General features: G+C 46.8%; 1 protein-coding gene across 1 annotated transcript; it reads right to left on the bottom strand.

Moving 5' to 3' along the window:
- Nucleotides 1-2,873: 2,873 nt before the first annotated feature.
- Nucleotides 2,874-5,798, bottom strand: LOC129330413 (uncharacterized). The gene is made up of 2 exons (XM_054980441.1): nucleotides 4,817-5,798; nucleotides 2,874-3,584 (listed from the first exon to the last, which is right to left on the bottom strand). The coding sequence occupies exons 1-2, from the start codon at nucleotides 5,450-5,452 to the stop codon at nucleotides 2,874-2,876; spliced, it is 1,347 nt and encodes a 448-aa protein (XP_054836416.1). The 5' UTR covers nucleotides 5,453-5,798.
- Between the last annotated feature and the right edge of the window lie 6,552 nt (nucleotides 5,799-12,350).

Here is a 12,350-nt window from a genome sequence, read left to right as displayed (position 1 = left end):
ACAGTGCCTGCGAAGTGAATGTTTGAATTGTATTTATCTATATCAAATCCCCGTGTTTTTCAAACAAATCACATTTAAAACCTATCAATTTTCAGAAAACGACACTACAGGTGCAAACGCAATGGAGGACGACGACAGTGATTCGGACCTTCCCCTGGGGCATCGTTCACGCTATAACACGGGTAAGCTTAGTTGATCTGCAGAATCTAAAAGAGTCCAGTTGCACCTTTGAGAAGAGACAATTGCAGAGTGGCATAAGCTCTCCTGAATCACGTTATCTTTGTCTGACATATGAAACAGAGCATGGTCAAATATAGAGGGGGGGAGAGAAGTGGAGGAGAGAGCTGAGTCATCTTGGGAGGCCGGAGGGTGCCTCACAATCGTTCCTTTTATGTCACATGTCCAAAATCTCCATTCTTTGTGTGCGACTGTTGGCCTCCAAGGCAGTTGCCCTGTTAGTTTCTGTAAGCCCAACAGCAAGACCATAATATCCCCTTGGTGTGTGACCCTCCTATAGACACAGACCTACCTGCAAGATGAATTAAAAAAAAAAAAATTTTGTTCCCAGAAGCCCACGCCAGGTGTCACCGAGCTCACCCAGACCCCACCTGGAGCAATAAAATCTGTCACCTGTTTCACTGTGAACAGCATGCATAGTCCCCATTCTGAACCAAATGGAACGGATGAAATTTTCATGTGTGTTGTAATTCATCGGCCACGCAGGGTGCATAGGTTAGAAAAAAAAAAATTTGGGACAAACTACGGCTACCTTACAGTCTGCATTGGATTTTCCCAGAAGAGTGTAGTGTTCTCCCACTGGTAGCTGAAATTTCCCATTTATCATGTAAGATTTTTGTCAATGTATTTTTTCTCGCATTTGTTGGCTGGTTTCTCAGATCTGCAGCGCGCATTGAACTGCACCTTGCACCCCTCAATTGATAATGCCAACACTGTTGATGTGATCTGCACTGACACGAATCACAGTTCCAAAAATTAATTCTGAGGGACACCCAGACACCGTCTTGGATCACCTATCCTCTTTAATGGTTGCTCCCACCATATATGTTCTGATGTTGTCAGGATTTCAAGGAAATTCTTGATTTGGCATAACATTGAAAATGGTCAGAATGTGCTCACTGTGGCACATTGCAAGAGCAACGTTGGTCAGCATTGGTGTAAAAGGCAGATCAGGACACAGCACGTCTCCTCGCTATCTAAAGCAGATAAATTGGTCTCTCTCACTAACGCAGTTTTAAACATAATAGCTTTGACTGCTGCCAGTATGTCCTCCATGTTATTTCTGTACAACCCATATGGCAAGTGGCATTGTAAAAGCCTTCCAGTTATGGAAAAACCTTGATGCTTGTGCATGCATGGTTATCAAAAAATGTGGAACACATTGGCCTCGGCGGGGGCAACGGGATGAACTAGGCCGAAATCTGTTATGTGGGTTTTGGAAGTCATGGGGAAGTGCCCAAACTATGAAGCCTGCTGCTGGCCAACCAAAAAACATGTTGCATCCTTTTCTGCAGGCTTAGATTTCTGAATAATGTCTGAGATGTTAACAATTTATTGATCTGTTGCTCTGACTTACATCCACAGCAGAAGGGGCAGATAACAGATGCCTAGCAGAAGTTTCACCGGGAACAAGACTATTCCAACTAAGAAACAGGAGACGCAGAAACGCAGCACTCTATGGAGTGGCCGATGATATGATGCGCCGTTCTCGAGAGGAGCACAATGTCCAGGTTTCCCAATGGCGAACGGACAGAGAGATGCTGTGCAGTTGGAAGGCTGATGAGAACAAGATTCAGAGGGAATTCTTGGATCACACTAAAATGGAGAGTGAGAAGTTTGCCGAGGCCTGGAAACAGAACATTTCGGTGATGTCTGATGCTGTGAACACTTTGAAGTCATTGGGACAGATGCTCGCCCAACAGCGTCAAATCATCCCCCCAACACACGATTATGGGCAAACCGCTCTACCTGCCTCACAGGCAACCCCGAAGAAGGCAGCAGCGAGGCGTTCCTGTGTTGGCAAAGCCAGGGAGAGGCTGACGCTTTGAGGAGCTATGTTCTGCGTTGCCCTCCTTATTTGCCACATATCATGGTTTTTGGCAGCAAAGTTCATTTGACAGATTCCATTGCACTGGTGACCCCTTAATGGTCTTTATCTATTGTATTTGAAATAAATGTGTGTTACGGAGTTGTCGCCCCAGTCATGTATGTCTGTTTTAAAATTCTTAACTTTCTGGGATCAAATGGAATCATCAAGGTATAAGATGATGGCCAATCGTTTCCAATGTTGACTCCCTTTTTTTTTTCAACGCAATCCCCAAAGTTTAGGAATATTTAACATCAGACAATACAATGAAATTACAGTAAGAATCACATTTGTGTTTCTTTGTGTAAGTGGCATCACTCATGTAGTGACCATTCTAAACAGCCTTCCTGCGAAAAGTGAAACACAGCAGTTACCAATCAAGTGGCGCTTCCCCCCCCCTTGATTGCAACATGTGGCTAAGTTATATCTTTGGGAGGAGCACTTGCAGTCCAAATTGGAAATTTGGGGGGGGGGCCCTATTCCAGACTTGGCCAAAAGTGCCATGACCAACTGTGAACGATGTATGCGGGGGACCACTCAGCTGTGTGGGAATGTATTGTCTGCATGTGCCAGGACTTGAATTCACATCCACCGCTTGTCTGACAGCACCCCAATAATCAATAGTCTTTTGAGTTCAGTTAACCAAATTTTTTTTTTATTTACACAGATTAGAGTTGCTGGTTGAGACCATTTATGTTCCCCTTGGTTTAGCAGCTTTTCGAAGCAGGTTAGCCGATGTCCATCACTTGCCGCACTGAGGGAGGCAACATCAACTTGTCGAATCTAGGCCCATATACTTGGCCAGGGCATCCCTAACCAACTTTCCTTCGGCAAGATGCCTGTGATGGGTGGTCAACTCTTGTCCCTCTCCATGAGAAACAAGTATTGTCTCTGGGGCTGCTCCGTGGCCAGTGATGGGATGTCCCCGGCTTTCACAGAGGTTGTGCAAAACAACACATGCTGTCACCACAGCGATGACGTTGTGCTCCCTAACTTGGAGGCGGTGTGACAGACACCTCCACCTGGCCTTCAGTCTTCCGAAACAACATTCCACCACGTTCCTGGCTCGCGATAGGCGGGTGTCAAACATTTTCTGAGCTTGTGTGGTTGCCGTTCTCCCGTAGGGCTTCATAAGCCACCTACGCATGGGGTAGGCTCCATCGGCAATGACCACCGGGGGTATTCTTACACCGTCCACCACCATGAAAGGGTTTCCCGGAATTAGTGAGCCACTATCCATGGCAACACAGAAGGCGGAGTGGGCGAACACGAAGGCATCGTGGTTCTTCCCACTCCACCCCACCTCGGCGTCCACAAATCTTCCCCGGTGATCAACTGTGCCTTGGAGCAGAATCGAGGAATAGTTCTTGCGGTTGCCGTACTGATCTGGGCGGCCTCCAGGAGCGCAGATTGGGATATGCGTTCCATCAATAGCTCCCACACAGTGCGGGAAACCCATTCTACGGAAACCGTCCATTATCTGGGAGAAAAAAAAAAGAAAGGAAAAAAAAGTCATAGTGCTATCAGGCAAACTGTGCTTTAAAGAATCATCATCACTCAGCGATGTCTAGTTCTTAAACACCCTGAAAGGGTTATTTTTGTAAATTGAATTTAGGATTTTTTTGCATTCTGAAATGTTGGGTGGAGGTTCTCTTATGTTTGGTGTAATTTAAATTGAATGATCCACATATCCACACAAGTCTCTCTCTTCTCACCCTTTGGCAATAAAGGTGACCGTTGGTGGTTTAAAAATCAGCATCTTTTTGAGGCCACTAACTGGCCCACCAAATTGGGATCGTCTTGTGCCTTGCTAGGGTGAACGAGAACGGGTGTGAGACGGGCCCATGACAATTGGGTCCATTCTGGACTCAAAATTCCACCCCGGGCCACAGAGGCCTCTATTTTTTCTAACCCTGGAGACAGGTGTTTGGCGGTGTATGAGGCACTGTTTTTCGGGGTAAACCAAAACATCCCCCCAGGTAACAAATTAACTAGAAATTGTTGGAGAGTGGGATAACAGGTCGGATAAGGTGCCTTGCACGTTGTGTTTACTTTGCTTTCACAATGCCACCCAGAGCCACCATGAAGGGAGACGTTTCTCCCCATAGAGAACCATGGAGATTTTAGGAGGATTCGTGGAGAATTGGATGGGAGGGGGGGTAAACTTGTATCCCCATATTTCAAAGTATTCCTAAATTTGGAGGTTTGACAAAGGAGGGTTAGGAGAAGGTGTTCAACAACTGTGTAACGATTTGGGTCACACAGTAGGGGGAAAGACCAAACTGCATTCCTGCACACCACCCCACCTATGTAAACCAAATGTTTATATCACAGAGGCAAAAAAGGCAATCCCTCTCCACGACAATTCATTTTGTTAACTGCTTCAGATCACACGGCGAGGGGTGTGTGTGTGTGTCAGTTGTTGCCCCTCTTTTTCTTAAAAAAAGGGATTTGTGTGGTGGAAGAACACACTATGAGGGTTGAATGCCATCGCATGCTCAAGGTGTCTGTGGACAATGTTCACTCACACTCAAACAAACACATAGCGTTGTAGATTTTGAGAGGGTTTCAAAATTACCTTTAAAATGACTGGGAGAGGGGGATGATGTACACACCAGAGTGTTGTGTACTGGTCGTTCCGTTAATGTCACAATTTTTTTTTAAACGATAAATTGTAATAGCGAAATTTTGATATTTCAAAATTAAAATTACCTGTCCAATCGCTCTTCCGAAGGAGACAGTCTTCGATAGAAGTTCCACCTCGACCGCGAGGCAGAACTCGACCACCGCGGAGGCTACCGTTGACTTCCCAATCCCGAACAGATCGCTCGCCACCTGGTAGCTTGTTCCGCTGGCCAGCCACCAAATTGCAACCGCGACTCGTCTCTCCACCGATATTGCAGAGCGAAGGGAGGTGTTTTGACGCTGCAGCCTTGGACGCAGGGCTTCCACCAAGTCGATGAAGGTCCTCTTGGACATCCGGAAGCGGCGCATCCACCGACGGTCATCCCAGTGCACCAACACGATATTCTCCCACCAGTCGGTGCTTCTCGGGTATACCCAGTGCTGCCGTGGCTCCTCCATCTGCGCAAGCAGGAACCAATGTTGGAAGCGCTGCCGGCGCCGTATTCTGGAGCGCGTCCAGGCGACGGTGGAGACTGAATCCTGGAACAGAATCCTGGCTGCAGCTCTGCGGCGTTGGGCTGAATAGCGCCGGTAAGCAAGAAGCAGCTGCGTCTGGCAAGCCAGCAACGTAAACATCAGCTGTCCGATGAGGGCGACTATAGGATCCATACCCACAACCGAATCGGCAACAGTAACCACAACGACACCAAGCACACCAACCATCCGCTCACACCCACAAATAGATTTTGCCGAGAACCTTCCCTTTTATAGACCATTCGAATCGCCCGCCCAAAAAAGTTAACCAGTGGCTATCGAGATGTTCACGTGATTTGTCGCTTTGTTGATGTTTCCTCATATCGATAAAACGAAATAACGGAAAAGTGTTTTCAAAAAAAATAAAAAAAAAAGGGAGGGAAAAAAAGGTACCGCCCACAAAAGCGGTTGGCGAGCGGACGTGTGACCGGAGGCTCGCGCGAGAAAGCCGGATGGGGAGCCTGAATGTGAACGGAGAAGGAAAAGTTGCGGGTTGGAGGAAACCGAAAGAAAAGCGATTTATAAGCGGGTAATGGGTGAATGTGGATTCAGCCACAATCTGGCCAGAGCTTTGGAGGCTGTGACGGCATGGTTGAAACAGAGCAGGCTGAAATTGAACCCAGTGAAGACGGAGGTCCTGCAGCTGGGACGGGGGCTGCCAGATGTTGGGATCCAGCTCCCTACCCTGGATGGGACACCACTGGCAACTTTGCCAGTGGTAAAGAGTCTGGGTGTGCTCCTGGATGCCTCCCTATCGATGGAGGCCCAGGTCACGGCGGTTGCCAAGTCTGCATTTTTCCATCTTCATCAGATCAGGCAACTTGCCCCCTACCTGACGCCCCAGGACCTGGCTACAGTGATCCATGCAACGGTCACCTCCAGGCTAGATTACTGTAACTCACTCTACGCTGGGCTACCCCTGGGCCTGATCCGGAAACTACAACTGGTCCAGAATGTGGCGGCACGGGTCCTGACTGGTATACCTTACCAGTCACACATCACACCTGTCCTGCGCCAGCTGCACTGGCTTCCGGTTGAATTCCGAATCAGGTTCAAAGTGTTGGTTCTTACCTTTAAAGCCCTGAGTGGGTTGGGACCAGCATATCTTCGGGACCGCCTCTCCCTGTACGTTCCCCGGAGATCGCTCCGATCAGCGAATAAATATTTACTTGTGGTCCCCGGCCCTAAGGAAGCCCGCCTCGCTTCAACCAGGGCCAGGGCCTTTTCAGTCCTGGTCCCAGCCTGGTGGAACGCTCTGTCAATGGAAACCCGGGCCCAGCGGGACATATTATCATTCCGCCGGGCCTGTAAGACAGAGCTGTTCCGCCAGGCGTTTGGTGATTGAAGGGGGCGGTGCCATGTCGGCCTCCCACCTTTGGGGTGGGGAAGGTTCTCCCCACCACTGCACCTTGTTAATTTGTTTTATTATTTGTATATTGATTTTAGTTTTTGTTTTTATCGATTTTAACTGTTCACCGCCCAGAGCCCCTGGGGATGGGCAGTATATAAATTGAATAAATAAATAAATAAATAAAATAAAATTGTAGGGACCAGTCAGTAAGCTGCATTCGTGTTACACAATAAGTGCCCTTCTGCCCTTACCCAGATTCTTCAGAGCAAAAGGAGACAGACAAGTGCTTCTTTCAATGATTGTGTTGAATATTGGAATATGGGTACCCAGCTTTCAAAGGAGCCACGAGTACCAAAGACCATAAAGCTTACAAGCAGTTTTAAAGGCTTTTTTTCAGTACAAAAGGAACTGCCTGCAGATTAATTTGCAATTGGCCCGACTCCTTACATACATCTGATCTCTACGGTTCTTTCAACTGGCTACTTCTGTTCTCTAACTAGTCTTGCAATCAATGTAACCTTTTCATTCCCGTTATTTGGTCACTACCTATTGCTGACTTGAATTTGTCACTTTTGCTGATTTCCAAACTTTAGAATCAAAAGTTATAGATAGAATGTGCTCTTCTTGTATCTATTTCTCCCTTCTCATGAGACAATAGCCTAAAGAATGTGTGGCCTTATCTAAGTTCCCTAGGCAACTGAGAGCCAAGCTACAAGTGATGCCTGACACAGGTTGGACACTTGTCAGCTTCCCTCAAGTTTTGATGGGAAATGTAGGCATCCTGGTCTTGCAGCTGTAATGGAGAGCCAAGCTGTAAAACCAGGACGCCTACATTTCCCATCAAAACTTGAGGGAAGCTGACAAGTGTCCAACCTGTGCCAGGCGTCACTTGTAGCTTGGCTCTAAGAAAACAGAAACATTTTCAGCCAGTTATGTTGTTCTGAAGCAACTTACAGCAAAGATGGAACAGTGAAAGAGAGAAGGGGTGGGTGGGGTTTGCAAGCACTATTAATTCATTCTAAGAATATGTATATGAACGTATAAAAGATTATAAACCCTTATATTAAAAGGAATATTAAAAATCTTAACTCTACATTAGGAGGCTTTATTGTTTGCTTGCCACTTCCTTTATGTATTAATTTTGCTCTGCTTGTTGAAAAGTATACCCTGTTAAATATATGGCTCACAAGTGTTGTCCCCTCCCCCGCACACACACACTTGTTTGGTGATTGCTCATCTTGTTAAATAAAACTGTTTATTCTGCTTGGGTGTGTTTGTGGGGCTAGAGAGCTCCCAGGAGGGGATGCTTTTATTGGACAGGCCCCCAAAAGGCCCCCTGGCACCATGAAACATCTCTTTTCAGTGGCTCCTTTTCAGGCCTGGCTCCTTTTGTGCTTTTAAGATGAAACAGCAACTGGCTACTGCCTGAAAAGCAATGTGTATGTTGTCAACTCATAGTCTGCAAAACTGCTGTCAAGTTGCCATAAAGCATACTGCTAGAAAATGCATAGACACAAAATTTTAAACCAGTATAACTACAGTTGCCTCTTGCTCAGAGAAGAAAATAAATGTCTAACAATGATGTCTAGTTTGGGCAGAGGGGAGTGTTTTCCCCAAGACCCCCTAGTCCCAGGCAATGTCACCATTTAAGCGGAGAGACGACGACTGTCAGATCCTTGGTGTACAAACCAGTATGTAGGCAACAGATCTAAGCACTTATGGTATGTGGACAGAAATGTGAATGGGGGAAAATCTGCCCTCTTTTTAATGATAATCCTGACCAAAATCGTTGCTCCATTTGTGTATAGAAAGCATGCCTAACCTACCCACCTACCTACCTACCTGCCTGCCTGCCTGTTTTATTACCTTGCTTTAATGATTGTGGCATCACCCAAAGACTCTTAGAAATTGTGGTTTGATGGAAAATCTCTATTAGAGAGTCCTGCCTTGCCCTAGAGCTAGAGTTCCCAAGTGTGACCTCTTCCTTTTTAAATTTTTTTTTTATTTTCTAATTACTAACATCAAAACTACAAACAGAAAAAGGAAAAAGGAAACAAGGGGAGAGGGAAAAAACAACATAAGAACACAAACTACAACTACAAGTATTGAATTCCCTTCATAATACAATTATTTAAAGTTAAACTTTCTAATATGCTATTAGATTGGTAGATCTTATAAGATACAAACTACAGTCAGGATCAGGTCTTCTCCCCCCCCCCCCCGCGTCTCGGTCTCAGTTCTCTTTGAACAGCTACAATAACTGCGCTCACTCTCTCCTCCCCACTCCCCCCTTCAGATTCTGGATCTTCCTCTTGCTCGAACTCTTGATGATTAAGCACAAAATCCTTCAGCTGTACTTCCGATATTATCTTGTAGGCTTGGTCTTTATATCTAAACCAGATGCCTTCCGGAAATAACCATTTGTATTTTATATCACGCTTTCTCAGAAGAGCTGCAAACCTTTTGTATTTGAATCTTCTTTTCCGAGCTAAAAATGGAATGTCCTTCAATATCTTAACCTTGTTGCCAAGAAAGTCCAAGTCCACGTTGGTCGAATTGTATAAAATGGTGTCCCGAGTCTTCTTAGATGAAAAATCAATAATAATCTCGTGAGGCAGCTGACGCTTCATTGCATATTTTGAAGTTGTCCAACGGACTTCAGAATATCGCTTTTTAACTCTTCTTTAGTTGCCTTTGCGAATGACGCCAAAAGTTCCGACACCAAATCCTTTAAATTTTCACTTTCCTCCTCCTTCACATTCTGTAAACGCAATACAGTCTGAGCACGAGCCACTTGTAGTCCTATCAATTGATTCTCCAAAAGCTTTACTTCTTTGTTTGTAGCTCTCATGAGTGTTGCATTTTCACGAGCAGATTCCTCTGCCTCGAGCGCTACATCTTTAATGGTTTTCACTTCATTTTCAACTGAGCCAACCCTTTGTCCGATTTCATTTAGCTTATCAACAAAGGGCTTCATAGCTTCAACGACCGACCATTTAACCACCTCTTCAAGAGTCTCTCCCTTCCCCTGCAACACAGCCGAAACCGATTTGCCCACAGCAGGGCTCTGCTTTTTCGTCGCCATCCTAGGGGGGGGGGGGAGTCCGCCAACTAAGTTCCAAAACTCAATGAAGGGGAAGATATCCGAACCTTCTTAAGCTTCAACTCCCACCAATCCTTCGCATACGCTTAGAGTAACAGAAAGGATCCGCTTACTTACAGGCTTTTCACCTTAAATCTGCTTGTTGCCATTCTCCATGGCCCGGCAGCACGCGATGTGCTGCGCAAGTCTGCCGGCCTCCATAGGAGCAGACAGGCTATTTACCCCCTGGATCGACTTCAGGGGGCTCTTCCCGCAGCGCTCCGGACCCTGACCCCCTACCTGGGAGTCCTGGGGGTTAACCCTCGCAGGTCGACCACCCGGTCAGGCTGCTCGGCTGCTTCCTCCCGGACCTGCGGAGAGGAGTGTCCAACATGGCCATGAAAACGAAACCGAATTCCAAGTGTGACCTCTTCCTAGTGCTGCCCACTTCAAATCTCCTTTTGCAAATTATGGGCCTCACAGGTAGTACAGGGCAGTCACAATACACTACCTGTCTAGTCCCTAATTATCAGGTAGACCCAAATCCACAGAGGGTCCCCTCTCTCTTCTTCCCAGGGATTTCACCAGACCATTGATTCACCATTTCCCTTGATTCACTACCCCTCACTGAGCTGAATGCCCAGGGGTATTGGAGTTAGGGAACTCAGTATTTCTTTCCCTTATATGCTGCCACCATTTTGTTTAGATATATGGCCAGAAAGGTTGGTGTGTGTATTTTACATTCCTTGAGGCAAAAGACATCCAGTCAGCGTTTTAACAGAAAAAAGAGTTAAAACTTTATTTACAACTTCCTCAGCATTTAGATAACTTTCAATTCCAGTGTCAGATTCCACTGTGGGGGTGTTGGAGCCTGAGGAGGGCCTGCCCTCCAGTATGGCGTGCTAATCCAGGCAGGTTGTCAGGAGTGCCTCAGAAATGGGGAGAAGGGGGGCTTACAGCACCCTTGCACCCTCTCCCCTGCTGTGTAGCCTGTCATTGCTCCCTCTCTCTCACTAGCAGGCTACCCAGTCTTCTTCCTCCCTGGCCACCCTGGATGGCCTGCCTTTATAGGGCTGCCCTAGGGGGTCCCCATGCCTCCCAGGCTCTGTCCTACTGCTGGTTTGGTCCCTCCTCCCCCAGGCTGACTGAAGGTCCTGAAGGCCCATCCAGAGGCTCCCAGGGATTCACCCTGCCCCTGCTTCTTCCTTGGACTTTCAGTACAGCCCTGCAGGCGGGGCTGGGTGTCCCTCTCCAGCAAGTGTTGCAGTCGGGCTGGTGTGCTGGCACTCCCTCTGGCAGGCCCATCATGACTCCCTGAGGTGGCACCTCTCTGGGTGTGTTCTTTGGGCCAGGCTGACCAGCCTTCCAGTGAGGGAGCTGTCTTGGTGGCTGTGGCCATTAGGTGGCCATTAGGTGGCCCCTCTGCCACTTGCTCCTGCAGCAGCCTTGGTGTGGTGGCATCAGTGGTTTGGCTATGACATTTGGTGTCCTGCTTGTTGGCTGGCTCCTCCACCACTTGCTCCTGCAGAGGTCTCAGCTTATCAGCGTCTGTGGCATCCCAGCAGGTGCCAGCTTCAGCCGGATCCCAGGTAAGTCCAAGGGGAGAGAGGGCAGGCCCTGACATTCAGTTCATTTCAGCAGTCAATAACCACAAAGTAACAGTTCTCAGAAGTCAACTTTATTCAGGCTGCTCCCTTTACAAGCTCAGATAAACCTTCTCTTCAGCCTGCCTCCTCCCTCCTTCCAACTGCTGTTCTCAACTGCTTCTAGCCTCAGCATTCTGACAGCTCTCATTGGCTGCTTGTCCCAGAGAGAGGATGAACCTGTCCATTACATCAAAGTTCCCCAGGAACCCTGGATCAGAATCACTCTTTTGTTCTGATAACAATGTGATACCCCATTGTAAACAGGACCTGCAAACACTTGAACTTTTTTTGTAAGCTCAAAAGGCTGTTCATTTTAAATTACATCAGAGGAAATGGATATTGCAAGGAGAATTTGTTCATTTTTCAAATGCTGTCATTGCAAACAGCAAATCATCCTTAGTCTTGATTATTAAACTGGTTTAAACCTTTGGTGTGGATATGCTAGTGTTGCCAGATGTCTGATGAGTATCACCCACACACCTCTCCATTGCTTGCCCTCATTCAGATGAACAAAGGGAGGAAAATGTAGAGGCCATCACTGCTAACATTTTGACATTTTTTTCTGGGAGAAGACCTGGAAGTGATCTCACTGCTCCCACATCCAGCAATCTTCTAGCAACTGACCAAACCCCATGGAGTTTGGGGGATTACTACAGTGTTGACAAGGAAGTCAAACAGGCCCTGCTCCAAAACTCCTGAGGAGTATAGGTGTGGGCCTAACATCCCTAGGATATGTCCCTGGAGTATACCTGAGCCACAGGAGGTACAATCTATTGGATGGTTTAAGAACTGTTGAACAACGTTGCTTCTTATTTTCCTTTGAACTGAAGGAAGGAAGGAAGGAAGGAAGGAAGGAAGGAAGGAAGGAAGGAAGGAAGGAAGGAAGGAAGGAAAGTGTCATTTGAGATGCACAGGAAGTATATGAGGGAAACAGTATGCAAAACATTAGCTACAAAGTATAGGATATTTTTTAAGCCTCCATGTCATAACAATACGTATTTGAAAAGG

This window comes from Eublepharis macularius, chromosome 5 (assembly GCF_028583425.1).
Source record: "Eublepharis macularius isolate TG4126 chromosome 5, MPM_Emac_v1.0, whole genome shotgun sequence".
NCBI lineage: Eukaryota > Metazoa > Chordata > Lepidosauria > Squamata > Eublepharidae > Eublepharis > Eublepharis macularius.
Note: the sequence above shows the minus strand (reverse complement) of the source record. Positions and strands in the feature narration are given on the sequence as shown.